At 41.1% G+C, this 21292-nt stretch overlaps 1 protein-coding gene across 1 annotated transcript; it reads right to left on the bottom strand.

Moving 5' to 3' along the window:
* Positions 1 to 4804: 4804 nt before the first annotated feature.
* Positions 4805 to 19610, bottom strand: LOC109141579 (G protein-activated inward rectifier potassium channel 1-like). Its single transcript, XM_019272485.2, has 3 exons — positions 18565 to 19610; positions 9160 to 9376; positions 4805 to 5877 (listed from the first exon to the last, which is right to left on the bottom strand). Exons 1-3 carry the CDS (start codon positions 19228 to 19230, stop codon positions 5213 to 5215), a joined length of 1548 nt encoding a protein of 515 aa, XP_019128030.2. The 5' UTR covers positions 19231 to 19610; the 3' UTR covers positions 4805 to 5212.
* Between the last annotated feature and the right edge of the window lie 1682 nt (positions 19611 to 21292).

Here is a 21292-nt window from a genome sequence, read left to right as displayed (position 1 = left end):
GTGAGGTCTACACCGGGTCTGGGCATGATGAGAGGATATGCTTGGGTTTGTGGTAATCAATACTACACATTTTTACGTCCCACATATGCAGGTTGCTGTTTCCTGGCGAAGATAACCACTTCTAACTGTTATTCCACTTGACAGATTTTTTTAATACTACAGTACACAGCACCAATGGCAGCAGACGCCTTAAACGTGACATGGCAAGTTTCTCCTCTAAAGATTATTACCATTACCGTATTTCCTTGGGCGAAAAATGGGGCATCGGACTCTTTCCATGGTATGGGGTGACTTTCTTAGCTGATCACATTGATAACATCACCGCTGACTTATTTGCCTACATGACCGCGAACACAGCAGCAATCGAATCTCTTAACAATGCGGCTCGCAATTACAGAGCAGTCATACTGAAACATGAAATGGTGTTAGATTATCTGTTTGCTTCCGAAGGAGGCATGTGTAAAGCTCTAAATCTGACTGTTTCTCAATGCTGTGTGTTAGCTCCTGATCCTCATGACAACATCACACAGTTGGTTAATATCCTGAATACCATTACCAGTCATTTCAAACCCTCCGATGGGGCAGGCGTTTCAGCAGTGGATTGGCTTTACGACCGTATTGGCCCATGGGGAACACTAATTCTCCAAATTCTCATTCCTATCTTTTTAGTGACGTCTCTTATGATTTGTTTCTGTACAGTCCTGCTCACCTGTATGAAAGCCTTGATTCAAACGGTGGGCCATTTCATGCAAACTCTACACCACATTCCTGACTATGACTCCAACCAAACTGACTCAGACTCAGACCTTGACCCTCTTGATGACAAAACCAATTTGTAAATGAAGTTGATCAGTTTCTCAGTATGATGATGTGTTTTGAATCCTCGTGAATTAACACATTTGATGTTGTTGAGAAACTGAATTTTATATATATATTCTTTGCTTATAGTGTGATTTTTTTATAATCAAAAGGAGGGAAATGTAATGGAAAATTTATATTACATGATTGTGTGTTCTTTTATAATCACATATAGCCATGTTTTATTTCAGTAATATTCAAAAAGTTTTTGAAGTATAACACTGTGTGCCTTATAATCTTGTTTGGTTTCACTCAGTACCTTGCACTTAGAAATCTTTCTCTCATTTATGCAGATTGTTTGTAGCAGTTTTTGTAACAGTAGTTGTTTGACGTATAAACTTGACCTTGGTTCTCACAGTCCAGCAGAGTTTGTTAGTGAGGTTTGATAGGGATGAACACACTCCATTGTAGCCACCTGCTACAGTTAGATAAGTAATGACAAATACTCATTTTCTGCAGACTGTCTTGTGCATTTGTAGAACTGTTCCTCTTGCAAGAATAAAATGACAAAACCTTTAAAGACCAATTGATTGATTGAAGATCCTTATTTTGTGTCGGTGAATTGCTTCCCAGAAATTTCAGCAACACACGGGGGTGCTGAATAGACAGCGCCTTTCTTCCTCGTCAGCAGCCTAAATGTCGAAACAGCGCCACCAGACATTTGACTCCATGTTGTGGCTGAAAACGGTACTGCAGCGCATCTTCCAGCACCGTAGCCCGGATTCGGTTCCGGGCGAAGAGAGAGCAGAACGGACCGGGCGCATGCGCATTAGAAGATTACCCATGATTCCACGGGGCAACTTGACACCTTTTTAAAATTTAAAAAGATTTAATTCAAAAAGTAAGGCATCTTAAAACCTGAAAAGTGTTTCTAATGAGTGGACTTAACAGGTGTGAGCGTATCCACGTGGTAACAGACAGACAAATTGACCCGCACCGTGAGTGAGAACGAGTGCGCATCAGAGACCTATAAAAGCCGACTGGCAGCCTGCCTTATATTAGTAGTTGGTCACATGTTGCCGCTGCGCCATAGCAACCCACAGACAGGCACAATTCACACATGCACGCATGCGCACCCAACACCCGTTAGAAACACAGTGCTCCACTGAGCATCTGTGGACCCATGAGCTGTGGGACTACGGCCAGTGGTGTGACCGGCTACATTTTTGTATAACAGGGCCTTTTGTGACTTTCATAGAAAACTCGCTGTAACACTTTGAACAACAAAATTCACAGAGAAACATCCCACTGTTCTGATCGGGCCAACGTCTGCCATACTACCTGTCTTATGACGCTAGTGACGTCATGCGCCTAGCTGGCCGAACGGTTGGCGCCCAAACCAACGTTGAAAAATTCCATGTGCGCATGCGCACAGCGCTAGAGATCCGCTGGTCGCGAGTTCGAATCCAGCGAGGCTCACACTTACATTGTGCTTGTTGTGGGTACTGCACGGAGAAAAGAGGACTCCATTGTGGTAAGACTTCCTCTTGCATGCTCCGGGATTATTCATTATTTTCTTTAATGTTCCAGATGTTTATACTCTATATTTTACTGTGTCAAGTACTCACTGTGACCTATGCTAACAGTTTTGAGCCATAACTGTGACTTATTAGACCGTAAAATGATGTTAGAGACTTGTTAATGTTGCTAAACTAGCTTAAATATTTTCCCTCGTGTCAGGTGTTTTGTTTTTGTCTGTTTTCAAAAAATCGAGAGACTTAAATACTTCATAAATTATCACATTGATATTAAACAAAACTTTGGCTGCACTTTTGCTAAGACAATGTGCTTAATGATCTAAAAAGTGTGTGACGTGTATGTCATCCTATACGTCGTCAGGCTGCATCCAGAAGATGGTAAAACTTGTGAGCCATCTTACTTCATTCACACCTCTATTAGGAGTTGTACATTCACAGTATGTACAGGACGTACGGATTGGCCTGTACACCCACACATAATGTGTTAATAAGTTACATAACCTGTAAATGCAGGACCTCGAGCACATCTGGTACCTACATCGTCAGTGAAAGTGGAGGCTCTGGGGTATTGAAGTCACAGTCACTCACTTCAATTTTAGAAAAATACACCTCTGATCTTGAAACACTAGCCATTACTAACCCACATCTATACCTATTTTCAAGTGTGTGTAATTAAAGTCCACCTAGTAAGTAACAGCTTGTCTTTAATCAAACATTATCTTCCATGCAGCTTCCATGACATCTGCCAGAGAGATATGCGTTTTTGTTGGGCTACCCGACCAGTGGAAAAACAGTCCATGAATAGAGCAAGAGGCTGTTAACATGAAATAATTAACAAAATAAACTTTGCTACTTCAACTTTATAGATTAATTAAAGTGTAGGTCACGTAATGAAAGCAATAATTAACTCAAGATGTGTTGAACAATGGGGTCACTCTCATTAATTGTTCCGAAGATCTGAGGTTCTCTATCTTGTAATGATCCTATTTCTATTCATTGTTGTGTTTGACAAATCATACACAGCATGACAACAGTGACACACCATGTGTGTAGTGAGCAAGTGTACACACAGACAAACACACAGCAGTCTCTGTATGCAGCTAAATTAGAGGGATAAAGTGCACTGAGTGGTTTAGGCTCTGTGTGAACTGGGGGGGGGGGGGTCCGATTTATAATGAGATGGGGGAAGTGTGCAGTTGATGCGAGAAAAACTCTCGCTTCCATTGATTTTCCTGTCTTTGTGGTGAAATTAAGGTCTCGCTTCCATTGATTTTCCTGTCTTTGTGGTGAAATTAAGGCTTAGGTGTTCTAAGTAGTTCACATACAATGACCCTGTGGTGCTGAAGAAGCTTTTTACTGACTTACATTTGTCCAGTGTGATGGGTTTATACCGGGATTTAGTTAAACCCGTTTTTTTTTTTGTTTAGTTTTTTGCTCTAATCTCAGTTTGTTCCTTTAAATTGTTAGAACACATTACACGTTTTGGTCAGGAACAAGCTCTTGTGCTCTTGCTGTTGATACAAACACTGACTAAATATAAATTTAAAGTCTGTTTAGGGGAAATCTGAGATTTCTTTCAAAACACATTAAATATGTTGGAAAATAGTTGCTGAAAACGTGAAACGAACGACTTTAAACGATATATTACTGAAATGTAGAGTTAGAGGTTGAAACTGTTTTTTCAGTCCAGGATTTTTGGGCGGTCCTAACGAGTGGCTCGATGACACACTGAGGCCACCCTGAGCATAACCCTGCACCCCTAGTAGAGATAGAGATTAATTCATCATACTCGGAGTGTTTCAAAGTTAGTCATGTCATTTTCTGAACTCATCTGACATGTTTCAGTCGCTTCAAAATTGCTGCTTGACTGCTCCAGCTTCAGCACATTTGGCAGACACACCCCTACAGTCCTAGGGCAGAGAGTACTGCTCATTTTTACCTGATTTTGACACCTAATTTCATAAACTTGTAGATATTTGTAATCATTTAAATTTGGCTCCGTGGTTAATAACACTTTCTTCTTTGGTTCTGACAAACTCAGAGCATAACTTCAAATAAAATCTCTTGGATAAATGGACACAAAGAAAGATTGTTATCATCTGCTTGGTTATATATTGCAGGGAATACTGCATAATTCATTATTTGGGTGTGTTTGCCAGACATGATGCCTCAGTGACCACATCGTTCTTGTGTCTGGACCGATGGGTTGACTATAATCTGCCTCCATTCTCCAGTAAACACTCTTCATATTTCTCTCTCACCAGCAGTGTAGCTCATTATACTCTCTCTCTCTCTTTATATACACTTTATCCACTGAGTAAAGCCTGCCAAGGGGACAAAATTAGGGCATTAACAACAGCCTATTAAACCTGCATTGCATTGCACTGTTGAATTACTTATTGACATCTGCACTAGCGATGAGTTGATCAATTTCTTTTTGGTCTGACAACAATAAAAACACAAGGAAGAGAAAGATCAAACAGCATTTATTGTCATTTTAATATAATTTATATTAAGATAAAATTAAGATTGACTATTAAGTGTAGTGGTGCATACTTTAAACAATGGATTTAGTGTTTACATGCACAACGTTTGCAGGATGATCAAGTGCGCGTCAAGCATGAAGTTTTCTTTCAGTGTTGTTGTTGTTGTGTGTAACAAAGCCCGCATGAATGCCTCTGCTATGAAACAAAAAAAAATCACAGTAATTTCCAGTAAAGGTTGTGTCTCAAGAGAAAAAAAACAAATTGTCATAAACCTTCAGTTTCTTCCAGAGCCTCCAAAGTTAAGCATATCTCTGAATCTGTTTCCATGCACGTCTCCTCCTGTCAGAGGTCAGTTGGAGTCTATGGTTGTGGTCTGGGACTGTCTGGGTTTTAGCGGTCAGCATTCATCTTCCGTAGTTTCGGTGGCAAGTTGTCCTCTGGCCTCCCTCCAGCTGAGAGCAGTGGGCTGTGCATGGGGGCTGGAGCAGGGGGCAGCGTGGGAGCTAGGCTGTGCTGGTAAAGGTCTCCAGTAGACTGGGTCATGGGTTCAAAGCCTACCTTAAGGGACTTGAGTTGCAGCCGATTCTCCGCTTCGGGTGCTGATGAGGAGCTGAGTCGTTGGAGCTTTAGAGGAAGATCTCCCGTGCTGCAGGCCTTCTCAGAGTGCTGGGAGCTGAGCATAAGCACTTTCCTTTGCAGGTCCTCCTTCCCGGATGAGCTCATCCTCTGCAGCTTGCTTGGAAGTCGACCTCCAGCCCCTCCCTGATGGCCCCTTTCATCTGACGTGTTGATGCAATCCACAGAAAACACCCGGTCTCGCCGACCGCCGTGACTCTCGGTCAGTGCGGGGGTGGGTGTGGATAGAGGCGAGGGCAATGAATTCTTCTCTTCGTACTCTTTGACACTGTACGGAGGTGTCGGTACCTCAAACGTACTGTGGAACTGAGAGTAGTCTACTCTGAAAAAGCCCTCCTCCAGAGACATCACCGGCAGGAAGCGATGGCCCCATAAAACCTCATCCTCAGTATATGACGTTCGTGCCTGGCATGTCATACCTACGAAAGAGTGACAGTGTAGCAATAATTCATAAATAGATAGGGTTTAGCTCCAACAAAACAATTACTGGCTGATAGGAGAAATGTGAAAGGGCAGCATTGTCTCCCATTATCTCTTTTTCCGCTCTGCTCTTTCTTATTGCTTGTGGAGTCACTGGTTCATGCTTCTTCAATGCAATCTAGTCCCATTAAGTCACATATTAGAGATTTAAATACTGTCTCTGCAGTAAATCTACAGGAAAGATTCTTACCGTTTCCCCAGTGGTTCATAAAAGCAGCTAAACGACTCTTATTATTATTTATGTCTTTCCATATTCTAAGCATGTCACCTCTGTACTGAAATGGAATAATGATATGAGATGATAGGAGATAAAGGACATCTCTGTGTTTCATACACCGGTGTCTTTGTCCGTCCTTCCTGGAGGTGAAAGCAGTGCTGTCTGTTTCCATGCAGTGGTGACCAATCAGTTTGATGCTCTTAAGGTGAAAGGTGAGCGATGCTTGTTATCAGTGTGGCTTGTGTTGCCTGTGATAGATTGCCAGTTTAAAACTGATCAACATAATTAGCTGTCACCCGGCTCCATTCCCTCGGTGCATCAATGACAGGAATCATAGGTCCTGTCTTTTCATGTTTTTATTTATAACCCGTGGTGTTGATTGTGGATTGTACTGGCCTCAATCTGCTCATCTCAAAGACATTTATCGACAAACTAATGACATGCTCTTTTGGTAACTGTTTGTCCATTGCAAAGATTTCCATTTCGATCGCTGGTGCCTGTGTGTCTGCTATATACAGGATGCTTGCAACACAAACACATTTCTTTCCATTTGACCTGAGCTCTTGTCAAAAAAACTTTTTTTTTTTTTTTTTTTTTTTTGTTTTGACATTTGAATGCTTGTCAAGGGTCCTTAACGATCAATAGGCACTCAGTCAATATTTTCTGCTCTGCCTCAACCTGAGCTTTTCTGTTAAACACTACATTTAGTTGTAGAGTAAGAGTCTGACCCCGTCCCTCTGAGGGATGATATGTGCGGTGTTATGTCATATCCTGATGCTATTCCAAGCTCACTACTCATCTTCATCCACGGAAAACCTTCAACAGTCCTACATCTATACAAAGGTCATTTTTATTCTTAATTAGCCCAGAGGCTTGACTTTAATCACAAGGGTTAGTCTCGGGTAATATTCCAGCTGTATTCTCCTCTCTTAAAAGGAAAATGATTGTATTTCTGCTGACTGTAGATAATAAGACCAGTGCAGTGGAGGCATATGGGTTAAGAGCCTGATAGGCATGCCAGTTTTGTTTCATCATTCCAGCGTCATATGGGTATTCATGCAGCTGGTTAATGTTTACTGCATCTTGAATAAAAATAAATGCCCTCAGCAAAACTATGCAAACACTTGGCAGACAGCGAGGATGGCGTCCCTTAAGACTTTATGTAAAATTCCTGGCAGTAGCCTTCACTGGCAGTGGTTACAGGGTGCATTATGATGCTCTGTCTTTTTTTTTTGTGAGACTCCATTTGAATCTGATCATTGTTACTTAGTATGAATATAAACACATACACACATATTTGTGAAAGGTTGCTTAATCTTTGAATCGCGCTGCTAAAAGGGGTGATATTCACTCTTTCATTCATTCTCTCTTATTTGTTTCTGTTTGTGCTGACTGCAGTCTGGTTCAGGGCAGCTATTCTGTTTTTGTCCATGTTTTACTACGTCAACTCTTTATTCACTTCATTCCCACGTTTTGATTAATTTGCACAAGTTAACAAAAATGTGAGAAAATATTCCATCTTGTGCACACGCAATAGCATTATGAGTACTCAATGTAGTGAAACATAGCCTCAGTATATATATTTTTACTTTTTATGGCCGCTCTGTAGGTCCCAGTGTGTTTTGCATGGCTCTATTTTAGTGAGTAGCTTCTTTTTTCAAATGAACAGCACTGATTTAAAGACATCCTGAACTGTCAGGACTCGATTGATTAGTTGTCTTTTTTCCCAACCATTTCAAAAATGTTTAAAGTCAATAAAGTGATTATGTTTAGCCTAGTTTGTTTACAGTATTGAGTCAATGAGTGTACACTGTAGCTGTGTTGTACTATTAAAGGTTATATTTTCTACATCTATGCATCCATCTACTCCCTTTAAAAGCTTGCACCTGTTCTGGCTCACCTGTTTCAAACCTGATAGGAAACTCCTCTCAAACACTAATCTCTTTCTGCCTTTGACATGTAAAAGAAGAATCAATACCGCCTCTAAGACATGAACTAAAACTGACAAGCATTAGAGTGACTGCACGGTAATCTGTCAAGTCTGGTTGAAACATAATTGGAATGAGCTCGGGAGACAATCAACTTGCTGAACAGCTGTGTCATCAGTGGCTGGATGTGAGAGGATAACTCCTAATGTATTTGCGTTAATGGGATGTGCGTTAGAGTGAGGATGGCGGGATATCGTGGCCCATTGAAGGTGACACTGCCTGGGCTTCCCTCCACTCCTCCTCAGCTCTGAGTGCCACAGCAATGCGTCACTAAACTTGTGGCTGCACCCTGATTTAATGGCATTATCAACAGAGAACAGACCGTGTTGCCTGCATGGCTCTATGCTTCCCTGCTGATCCCTCCCTTCTGCTCTAAGCCTATTCAGCTCTGTGGTTTCTCCTACAGCACTGGCAAAGCGAGGGTTATGCGAGATGGATTGAAGCAGAGCTAAAAAAAAAAAGGGTGAGATGGATTTATTTGTATTGGACTTTAGGGAAGAATCATTCTGTTAAATATGCAACAGAGAGAACATTATTGTGCTGAGAGCACTCCAGGATGGCTGCCTGTACTTTACAGCGGTGGCTGTATAACAGTGTCTCAGGCACAGAATTACATCTGCTCTCAGCTGTCATCTAAAAAAATGGAGTGGAACTTCGACAAAAACCCGTGGTCATTCATCAAAGTGACACACGCATCTATGACCACAGGCTTTTATTATGCATAGGGTGGGCATAAACCGATTCAGCAGTAATAAAATATTACTCATAATTCAATCAGGCTGTCATTCTCATGTGTTGTTCTCATTTTCAATTTTTTTCATCTTCCGCGCTCTTCAAATATGAAAAACTGAGAAGGCGGGGGAAATGAGATTTCACGGAGTCTGGATTATGAGTATCTATTAGACAGAACTGTTATGCAAGTTGATATTAATATGAATTAACATTTAGATTGAGAATGGGATGGAAGTGGTTGCAACAGGCACAAAAGGAAAGAGGTGGAAAGAAGTTTCCCTCACCGGTGGTCTCCACGATGCCCTCAAGGATGACGACGATCTCGAACTGCTCGTTCTTGAGAGAGCGCTGAGATAAGTCGAAAAAAGGGCTCTTGGGATTGATTTCGTGGCAAATGGTGAGAGGAGATACCAGGAAGAGTTGATCTGCACCCGTCCCAAAGCCAACATCCAATTCACACTGATCCAGAGGCAGGAACTCGCCCTCGGGTGTCTGACGAGACTGAAAGACAGAGGGAAGAGCAAAGCAAGTGAAATGAAGACATAAAAGAAGAAGGAAGAAACAGGAAAGAGAGGATTAGATGCACGTTATCGCAAAGCAGAGAAGGAAAGATTCTTGATCTGGCATTGTTTGTCTTCCTTTCTTTCAATGGAAGTGGACACAAATCTTCAATCATACTGATGCATCAGTGTATAAGAAGGATTTTACGGTTGTAAGTGGTGGAGGTGGTTAGTTTTAACCACTTTATGAGGATAAAGCTGACATCAATCTGAGTGGTTTCAAGGTGATTCATCTGAAAAACAAAGCTCTGATGCACATTTATTTGTCTCCTCTCTAATTTTTGTTTTATTCTTGTAAAATACTGGATAATTTTACCTCTGGGCCTCAAACTGTTGAACCATGTGAGGAGTTTCAAGAGGGATCTGGTAAAAACTTAGACATTCATTTGCAATGTTTTTTCAAGTCTTAAATAGCAAAACTTGTGACTACTCAATGAGTACATGTACCTCAGAAATGCAGTATTTGAGTGAATGTACTTAGTTACTTTGCAGACCTATGAGACAGCTGTATTTGAATAGGACTTGCCCACAGAGCGTTAACTGGTGCGGAAGCATTTAATTGCCCAGATGATGTTGGAGCTCAGCGTCAAGGTCCTGGATGTATTTTCTCCTGTCTTGTTTTATTATGTCTAATCAATCTGTTCACCTTTTCTCTTCCTGTTTGCTTCCCTCACATAACCGTTTTACTCTTTTCCCCTTTGATTTCTTGCAATTTTCCAATGTCCTGCCCTCATAAAAGTGGCTTGTAGCTTCTTTTTTTTTTTTGAGGCGTTTATATATTATTAATATCTCAATATAAAATCTTGAAAGTACCATGGAATGAACAGGCTTATGTGTTTGAGAGTTAGTTCCGTTTAAAGGTTATTTCCGTGTCACTTAATAGAAATAATCTGGCTTTAAAGGTTAAGATTAGCTTTGCAAATCATCACGCTTCAGATAACAAGGAGCAGTTTAGACTTCCTTTGTGGTAACAGTCAAAAAAGACACTTCATTTTTGCGTTTTAAAGGTACGTCTTTCTTTTCTACCTAAAATAGCATCACACATATTCTACACACTGAGCAAACTTTCTTTACAAGTCAACAAACAACCACCACAAAAATCTGTGTGAAGGACTTATAGCAAAAGCTCATTTTTAGACTCTTTGTCTAAAATGTCCTCTGCATTATTACACCTCCAACCAATAATTGGGATGTGTCAGGCACCACCCACACACACACAGACTATTCCTCCACCATACACAGCTTCATAATGATCTCCCACACAGATACATACACAGTCCCACCCCCTTCTCTACAACCCTTTCTGCCATTTCTGGATCTTTTGTTCTTGTTCTGAATCCTAAAATAATCAACACATTATTCCCACAAAGGCAGTTTCCTTTTTCAGCCTTTTTTTTTTTTTAACCGAGTCAGTGTCATGTGGTGATAATAAAATAGGAAAGTTACACTGTAACTTACATTAGTTACATCCTGGTTCGTGTTACTCACATGGAAACGATGACTGGACATATAAAGCAGACAAACACAGTCTTCTCGATTGTAGCCAACTGATGAATTGGCCCGGTTAGGCTAGGCTATGTTGGCTCTGTAAGTTGTTTGAAAGCTGCTCTCTTTGGCTGAATTTTGAATGTTTCCAGTGGACTCATTGTGTAAGGACAACCATGTTCAAGGTTCAAGCTACATGACAAACTGGCTGAAAGTTAACATCTTCACAAGTTGACGAAGACATGGATGTAAAGAAACAGCATTGTTCTTGTATTGCAATGTCAGACGTGCTAACAATTGCACCGTATGTTACGGACACATGTTTAATTCATTTCGTACACTTTAGCTCTTGAGGAGAAATATAAGACTGGCACAACAGTCCTATGATTGGTCAATGAAAACATTTATATTATTACTTTTTTGGCCTTTAATGATAGGATAGCTGAAGATAGACAGGAAGCAGAGAGAGGGGGAATGACACGCAGTAAATGGCCGTCCGATGCGGGATTCGAACTGCCAGCTGCAGCGAGGACTGTATCCTCTACACATGGGGCGGCCGCTTAACCCACTACGCTACCGACCACCCTGTATTACTACTTGTAATAAGACTAGGACTAAGGTTAGAACTAAAATAAGATTGAAACAAATCTGGGAACTATTTTGAACAAGCATTAGAATAATGATTATTACGGTGATACCAAATGGCACAGTTTTACAGCAGCTTCTAACATCCCTGATGTCTATTTTATCAAATTTTGCGGATTTGCAAGTTCAAAATTACTCGTAAAATGATTTTAAATGGTGAGCAAATGGTTTTCATTCATAAATAGTCAGATTTAAGTGGGTTTTCTTCATCTCTGGTCCTGCATTCTTTCTCATCCACCCATCCTACTTCTGTCCTCCAGCTGCTGCCAGCCTCATCCTGACCTCCCTGTGACATTATGGTTTATCCCTTTGAGACGCAAACTGTGAATGAAGTGTGAGTAAACAGGTTTTGCATTGCCAGAAAACACTGCATTCTATTTCTGTCTCCTGTGAATTTCAATGAGACGCTCTTCTGGATTTATGTTGGAGAACGACTTTCATGTCAAGGGGGCATTGTTCACTTGTCAGGTCCTTACAGGCTGCTGAATACAGTTTGGCATCGCTCCTCCATTTGGGTTATCTCATGCTAGCTACGGGAAATTCTACTTTTCACTTTCTGTCTTTGTCACTTAAGATTAAAAAGATGGATGACTATATGCAAACATTGACAGGCAAAGCTCCTTACACAGGCCCCGTTGGCACTCTCCTACGCTCCTTCATGCACAAAGATTCTGAGATAGCTCAGCTAGTCTACTGTTTTCTTTCTGTAAATCTGACACTCAACAAATGAACAATTTATTCTCCTCCAGCTCTAACTTTTTTTGATTAATTTTCTTTGAGAGATGGTGCAGCAGAAACACTGGACACATTTCTACTGAAAATTCTACCCATCACGTCCGACCACTCACCAACACAGTCAGCCTGTCAGCTGCTCATTATCATTAGAAAGGCAACACGGTTTTGTTTCATGCTCACAAAAGGATTGTTTCAGTGGCGTGAATGATGGTCATGGATGAAGACAGGTGATAAATAAAATTGATTAGACCTAAAGTGGCTTGATCTTCCTACTCAACTCAGCTCCATGCTCTGCCGGGTCCTCATCAATCAGTAGCCTGAGAGAGGGGGCTGGAGGCACTTGTAGGCAATCAGGTCGACTGACACGCCAGCCGATTCATGCAGGCCAACTCAGTATACATTTAGAAAAGTTGGGCTGAACATTTCATCCTCATTTTAAAAGATTACATTTTCAAATCAAATCAAGTCAAATGAGTTTGTCAAACAACGTAGGATGGCCTGGGAATATGTAAAAATGTACATGTGTCAAGAAACAGTAGTAGAAAAGTACATTTACTCAAGTACTATAATTAAATACTGTGTTAAGGACTTTTTAGTCTGCCATATTTATTTGATAACTTTCTCACTTTCCATATTCAGATTAATAATACAATCTATTCAACAAATAAGTTATGATATTCTGTCAATAAGACTTTATTGATTCCTAGGGTGAAATTCAAAAGCTGTATTAGCAGTATGAAAAAATAAATATAGAAATTAATTTAGATTAGTCCTAGATTTAACAGCTGAAATATTAAAGTCATGCTTGCACATTAAAGGATCAGTGTGTATTATTTTTTGGCATCTAGACGTGTAATTGTAGATTGTACACTCGCATTTAAAGTGAAAAAGAGAAACTACAGTAACGAAACTAAACTAAATATAGTTATGATTATTATATTTCACTTCTTTCCTAATCCCCTAAATTTGACACACTGGACCTTTAACGCATCAATAATTCTAATTCAATAATATGCAATAATCTACATAATATACAAAAGTAGTTTTTACTTTTAGTACTTCAAGTCAAAGTATACACTCAGTTTCCAGTTTATTTGGTACACTACCTAAAACTAATGCAATCTAATACAACAGTCCTGAAATGAATCTTCCCTTATTAATGTTCCTTATTAATGTTCAGTTTTCGTTGAACCTGAGAGGTGTTGATTCAACTCACATCAACAAAAATGTTCAGGTGTAAAAAATGACATGTTCAAGTAAATTTGGAAATAAATTAAAATCTTTTCTTCCTTTGTCTTTTGACCAGAAGAAATAAAATGCACACCACAGTCAACATCTGGTGAAGAATGGGAAATACAAAACCTGTTTCACAGTCAACATCTGGTGAAGAATGGGAAATACAAAACCTGTTTCCTCTGTCACAGCTGGTTAAACATCCACCGTGTCCTGTCTTTTGCTCCGCAAACACCTACACTGTGTTTTCATCCAGCCAAACTCACGATTTAGCCATCTGAAATGTTTCTGTTATCGTACGGCTGAACAAGCATTTGATTGCAGCTCATAAAAGCTCGATAAAAACTGTTAACCAGGTGAACAGCAATTCCTGTGCTGCTATCATTCACTATTTTATGACCACACCTGTGCCGTGTGATGGGGCTGTTTTAAATGAGTGACCGTAAAAAGGATCTGGAGAGAAAGAAAGTTACTCTCAATTTTACTTCACGACAAATAAACAATAAACATAGTTTTACACGGCAACAGAGAAAGAAAGCTGAGCAAACCCATGAGAAATGTCTGCTGGCAGTTTTTCTCAGGTTTGTGTGTGTATTAATGGGACAGCTGTTCACACACACACACATAATTGAGTCTTCTGCTACAATCTCTTCTTCTCTTCTGCATCGCGGCTGATCGAAATTTCAACTGACCAATTGCTGTTTCCCCATCTCCAATTCTCTAAAGTTGGAACTCACTAAGCTGGCAGAGAAGACGCCAATTGGGCCATCAAAAGTTTGGGAAAGACCACTTTTACTACGATCTCACACAAAATCCTGTTCAGTGGCATTCAGAGCCAGTGCTGTTTCGTCAGTAATTGGATGCAAACTCAAGTCTCTGGCATTAAAGTCAGACAAAGTAGAAGCCAATACACCGCTCCAACCTCCACACTCTAACTCCCCACTTCCCACCTTGTTGAGTAAAGGGCATACCGTTACAGAAATTGTCGGCTGAAGGTCATTTTAATGGATAATGGGCTTCTTTTTTTAAAATGCTGTGAAAATAGTGATTAGCAAGGTGGTGGAAGTCTGTGAATTTAGTAAAGAGGCATGTGGAAATCAGGATGAAATAGATATTCATAGCTGTTTGGAAGCCTGAAATGCATTTTGTATGTCTTCTGCTCTGGATTTGTTTTCTTCCTTTTCAGTGTGGCACTCTTTGGCGGAGGTTGGCAGAAAAAAACGCTTTGTTGTGACTGTGCTGCCTCTGATTTCTACTCGGGGTGTGGGAAATACTGTTACAAGGCTCATGCATTATTATCGTCAGGAGCCCAAGGATGTAGTGTTTATTCAAGAATAATAATTTCAGTGCTTGTAAATGTGTGTGTTTGCTCCTACAGCAAAACATCCTATAGATCTGTGCATTATTTAAGTATAGAACATAAAGGGGAGAGAAGTGTGAGCAGGCCAGAGTCTTAAGGCTTTCTGGCTCTGGGGTTTGCTAATCAATGACTGCAGGCCTTCAAGCCTTTCCGCAGCCCTCCACAACCTGATAGTATAATTGCATCTCTATTCTTATTAGAAGAGAAATGGAAATCAATTCCAGCTCTCGTGACTAGTGGGTCGAGCCCGTCCCGCAATCCTCTGAGGAGATATGCAGCCGAGAGGATTTCTCTCCCTTGTATATCTTTGAAATAGAAGGCCCCACTCATACCGTGAAAATATTAAGAAAGAAATCTCTTGGTAATTCTTTTTATGTCTCCTCGCTGTGAGTCTCTCTCCAGCTATTTCAACACTTTCAATCACTTTCAATCAAAGCCTTCACTCTCTCGCCCTCCTCCAACGCTCCCAGTTATACCACAGTCATAATTTCAGCTGGGATGTTCCACCAGGATGCCCTCTGAGGCTGTCATGGATGCCCTGCAAATCTGCATTTCAGCTACTTATGTTGGGACAGCTTCCATCGGTCTGTATCGCCTCTCTTTCTGCTGTCATCCAGTCATCATCCATGACAGTTCAGCAGCACTCAGGCTCACCGACCTACTGTCCAAACAAAGCAGCGCAAACAGGTGGCTCCAATTTAAACAAGCTTCGTCATCTACTGTAAGTGAGTCTGTACTCTGTAGATTTAACCTCACATCCTCATGGATCGCTAAACATTTCAGGCAGTCTTGGTCTACTTGTTTAGCCACCACCAAGGTTCGATTGGCAGCTGTCACACCGGCCCAAACGAACGAATATTGATTGTGCACAGCGGTTCATTTGAAAACAGACTGAAGTTCGTTGTGGTGGTAATTCCAGCTGGCACATTGAGACACAATCCAATCTGGAAAAGGGAACTATCTGCCTTCTTTCCCTCCAGTAGAGGCCAAAGCCTTTGTGCGCCTTGCTCTCTGAAAAAGGTAGTCAGACAGTGATCATCCCTCCCACCCATACAGACTCCTGAATACCAGCGATGTGAGAAAACGCCATTAACTGTGAATTAAACCTTGAGAAACGTGCTGCCACCACCGACCACTATTCAGCGACTCAAAGGTTCAAAGTCATGCAAATGTGCTTTGACACGAGACAAACCAATCACACTCAGGAAACATGAAAACGCGTATTGATCGCTGCGGTCAATGGCCTCCAGATTCTTTGATATAACTTTAATGAGTTCACTAAGAAAAACAATTGCTCGGACAAAAAACTGGAAATGAACTGCTTTAGCCACTCAATGGGAGAAAATATTTGTCCAGTCAGAGATGAGGTCAAGTTTATGCTCTATGCTAAACATGCCTTCTGTTATGTGTGGACGGGGTTAATACCGTGGTTCCTAATGCTTAGTCGATATGGAATAAAGCACTAATGTTACAGTGCTTCGTCTGTGTTTGAGATAGATATGATTCTTTGAATTTCAGAGAAACAGCAAAGTTTTCAGAGGATAATCAAAAACCTCATTTTGGTCGTGGTCAAAGAATTTTTGTTTTTATTTGTGGAAGGAGCTAGTCTGTTCATTTACTCTGTGTTAGTTTCAGATGCAGTTTTATGAACAAATCATCACAGGAAACCTTTCACAAACTCTCTCTCTCACACACACACACAGTATCCACGTCTAAATGATTCTTCCTCTGCCAGCATTTTATATGACAAGGCATGACTTGGAGAGGGCTGCAGTTCAACAGCACCACCAACATTTCTATACAGGGACTGCACTGAGAGCGTTCGGTCAAAATTATGACTGCTTCAGTTTTTTTTAATTTGAGGTTTTTAAACATTGTATGTGATGTGTAATATCTAAAGGTATGCTCAGTTTAAAGAATAGCTTTGTTCATACACAGTGACTCATTACTTCTTTTTGTGTGTCTGTGTGTGTTCTGTACTCTGGCAGAGCTGCTGTAAAAAATTCTGTCTCTTGTACTAGAGTCTTTGAAGCGAAAGAATAAGGTTAGACCACAAAGCCCTGGAGCAAAAATACTAAGGAGCACAGAGTGGATGCTGTATGTATTGTATTTCACACAGAGAGGGAGTGTAAAAATGATGCTAGGTTGGCACAGAGGTCTTTAAATTTATAATGATTGTATTTCTTGCAGCCCAGAAAGAAAAGGTAGAAGAAGAAGTGGCTCTACGGGATGAAATTCCCTCGGCCTCAATTATTTTATTTTATTTCTGATGCGATGCCTTTTCTGTTTTACAAAAGTCCTGATTGGTTTCTTCTAGTTGTCGGTGCTTAGTTGAATTTCAACACATTAAATCAGACTATTCATCACTTTGAGTTCCAGCTGTGCTGATAAACTGAAAATCACGATATCATAGGGGAATTTGGTTGTAGACTGAGAACTCTGTGGGGTTGTTCACTTCCTCTTGCAACAGTGGAATAGCTCGGTCCTCTCTCCCTCTCCCTCGCCTGCCTGCCTGCCTGCCTGCATGCATCATTAAGCTGACCAACGCTGTGCTCGATGTGGCTGTGCAGAGGAGAACACAGACATAAACAAGCTCCAAGCACCTCACTAATGCTGTTTGTCTTCTTTATGGCCCATTCTGCACATTGAACATAGATGTGGCTGAAAGGAGCTCTATTATGATAATTAAAAGAGGAGCCAGTCAACCTTCTACTGTTTGTGGTAATTTTCTGCATTGGTGCTTGTTTTCAGCGTGCGCTTCATTAGCTATATTCCCCTCAAAATCCACTGAGTTCTTCATTAGGGGATTACCAACGTGGCACGGTTGGTAAAGACGATTCAAAAACCCAAAACAATGTGTTTTTTCCCTCTTTTTTTACTGAGCTGTGATGCTTTCTAACACAGGGAAGAGAAATGAAAAAAGACAGCCCAAAGAAAAGAAGGAAAATAATGAATTTCTTTATGGATGCCATAAATACTTTTTATGTGTGCATCCTTCCTCCCAGGAGTGCTGTTTTACTGACTCCAGTGATCTGTGGTAGTGTACAGAGGTCCCTCTCTACTGACACACTGATCCTTCTTCAGGGGCCCATCTCTCTGTCACATCCACTCACCGATAAACACCTATCTGTCCAGGTGTCACGGCTTGAAGAAGAACTAACGCTGGACACAGTGTCGACCGTCCACACACAAAGAGCCAACAGCCTGTACGCTCTTATCTCGGTGGTTTGAGATGCACCTGGCTGCCACTCAGCCTCTCCATCCTGCAGCTGGAGGATTATGGTAATGCTACCTTAAGCCGGTCTTGTTTAACAAGGCATATATTGTGTGGTGGGACCTGCTTACATTTAAGATTTTGAATTAACAAAAAGGTTGATTTTAACATTTTTGATATGCAGGATGTGACTGTTACTGTTCCTTGTGCGCTCAGAGGAGAGGAGAGTGAAGGAGCAAAGATTCTTCAAACACCAGCAGTCAGTCAGGAGCCCAGTCATTGTGCAAAAAAGAAATGTGGATATTATTTTTTTTTGCCTTCCCTAAGCTTCCACTATTGCAACACTTTGTCATCTAATGCAGCAGCAAGTCAGAAGCTGAATTAGTTCATTTCATGTAACTTTATTAGTTGTGATTTATGTGCAGCTGTGCTTAACTTCCACTCATCTTCTGCTTACCTTTATGAGTTTGCACCTGATCTGAGCGGACACCATGTGGCTGTTCCGCAGGTTGCCCACGCGGAACATGAGGCACAGTTTCCCGTCTCGCTGAGAAATCACCGCGTCCTGACTGAACATGAGCGTCTCTGCGCGTTTCTTAGGTTGGGACATTTTTATGAACATGCAGCCAATGAGAAAAGCGTCCACTATGGAGCCGAGCAGCGACTGGAACAAGAAGAGGATGATGCCCTCTGGACACTTCTCGGTAATGTACCGGTAGCCGTAACCGATCGTGGCCTCAGTCTCGATGAAAAACAGAAAAGCTGAGGGGAAGTTGTAAACATTAGCCACGCAGGGGGTGTAGGACGAGTCGTGTCCGTGATTTAGGTCTCCTCTGATATAAGCGATGATCCACCACATAGATGCCATGACCAGCCAAGCGATCGTGTAAGTTAGGATGAAGATGAGCAGGTTCCATCGCCACTTTAGGTCGACCAAAGTGGTGAAGAGGTCAGAGAGGTACCTGCTGGTCTCTCCACCGAGGTTTCCGTGCTGCACATTGCAGCGACCGTTCTTGTCCACGAAGCGCTGGCGTTTCTTCTTGACCGGAGCGGAAAAAGTGGTAGCTCGATTTGTGTTAACCACCTGGTAATCTTCGCCAAATTTTCTACGAAGGGCCGCCATTTGAACTCTCCTGGATAAAGGGGGGAGAATCACTTGCTGTTTAATCCATGTTTTTGTTTGTTTGAGCCTCCAGAACAGTGGTTATCTGCAGTGCGTAAAATGCGCCATGGCCACTTCAGCGCGCACAGCAAATCCTGAGAGTAAAAAAACAAAAACACGTGTATGTCAATGATTTAAAAACACTAATATCATCCGTTCATTTAAAAATATCCACTAATCTTCCAGTTTGTTGACATGGCATCAGGAGGTGGCTGACTGTGGCCGTGCGCTCTGCTCAGTCTCCACTCTTGACTGGCGTGCTGCTCACCAGTGGAGCGAAATACGAGTCTGCCATTCACAGCTCCTGGTGGGCTGTGGAGGATGGAGAGGGAAATGTGTGTGTGTGCGTGTGTGAGGGAGAGATGCGAGGAGAGGAAGGGAGGGAGTAAGGGGGAGTGACACAAGACTGCGTTTGTGTGTAAAAAGAGAGAGAGAGAAAGAAAGCGAGACACAGGTGGATAATTTGAGTCTCCTGCGTGGTTAATTTGATCAATTAAATCAGTGGGTGACTTCATTTAAATAATAATTAATTAGTCGAATAATATATTCATTCATTCTTACATTGTCTTTACCTTGTAGCTGATCCTCTGTATGCTTAACACGAGGAGTCATGCAGAGATCATGGCAGTGGAGGATCTTTGTGCTTCTAGTTAAACTGCGCCATCTACTGGCAGGACGCGCCATGTGCATCTTTGATGTAATGGTCTAACAGAGGCAATATCGGTGGCATTGACTAATTGAATCGCAGATGGGACTGCAGTGCTTCTGTTAACCTGTGCCAAATTGCAAAGGCTTATTAAATTCAGGTAATAATGTCGCGTAAATGAAGAATAATGCAAAAATCATGCAGCTCTCATTTGAATTTTAAATGTTTTCCTGAAATAATTGCTTTAAATAAATACAACTTACTGTCCAAAAGCTTTTCCCATTTTAAGTCTGACATTAAATCTGTGCTTCTCCTCTTTCCCGTGAAGCCTCCTTATTGATTTAGACACTGGATGACGACTACAGCAAAGGATTTCCTGGACTAGTATCCTCCCAAAGGACAACCTAAATGGGATGGTTTGTCCTTGTCTCCTTGTTGTCCTTGTTTTAATCAGATAGAAGACAAAGGTCTGCATTGCATGTAAGTACCATGCTGCTATTATTAACTAATGCACAATTACAGTTTCAATCACACGGGGAGAATGAAGACGCCCTTGACTGATCTCATCACATGACACTCGTCTCAAGTGGGTTTTGTTCGGACCTTTAATTTGTGTTGAGCGCTGGGAGTATTTCTGATATGAGAGAGGTCAGAATTCAAGATCAACATCAGTTTATTTAATCTTTTATTAATGAAGTGCTTTTAAGACACTCTTTCAAGGTATTTAAAGCACTTTATCCATAAATGATGTAACTGATTTTGGATCAAAGCTTTTAAGAGTGTGTTTTTGTTTAGGTTGTTCTTTTGGAAGAAACACACCAGGAAAAGTTTAATAAAGCAACAGGTATAAAACTTATAAATAAAAGAAATGACAGATGTTTAAAGGTATCAGTAACTTAAACAAAGCCTCAACAGTGTGCTCATGTTCAGAAACTCAAAATTCCATCAGTATTAAATGAAAAAAATATGTGTCAACTTTCAAACAAAACTGTCTGATGATCATGACTGTCTGTCTTTAAATGGCAGTGTTACACAGGTCTCTGTGAGTAAATAAAGTCCAACTTTGGTGACTAAAAAAACAGTTAGTTAGGCACACCTAGGCCTTTGAGAGACCAGTTCAGATATGCGTGACTTCACCTCGGCAAGTGCCAGTCTCATGTCATTTTCACAACAAAGTCTGTTCCTTTTCTTAGTTTTTATGTCCAGCATCCTCGAAAACGATTGCTCACAAAAATATGTTGTAACAAATGGTATAAAAAATTCCAGGGCTGAGGCTCCACCGAACCCCTGAGACCGACTCACCGAACCCCTAGGGTTCGATCGAACCCAGGTTAAGAACCACTGTTTTAGAGAGATGTTGGTTCCACTTCACTGAAG

The sequence above is a fragment of the Larimichthys crocea genome, chromosome XII (genome assembly GCF_000972845.2).
Source record: "Larimichthys crocea isolate SSNF chromosome XII, L_crocea_2.0, whole genome shotgun sequence".
Lineage (NCBI taxonomy): Eukaryota > Metazoa > Chordata > Actinopteri > Sciaenidae > Larimichthys > Larimichthys crocea.
Note: the sequence above shows the minus strand (reverse complement) of the source record. Positions and strands in the feature narration are given on the sequence as shown.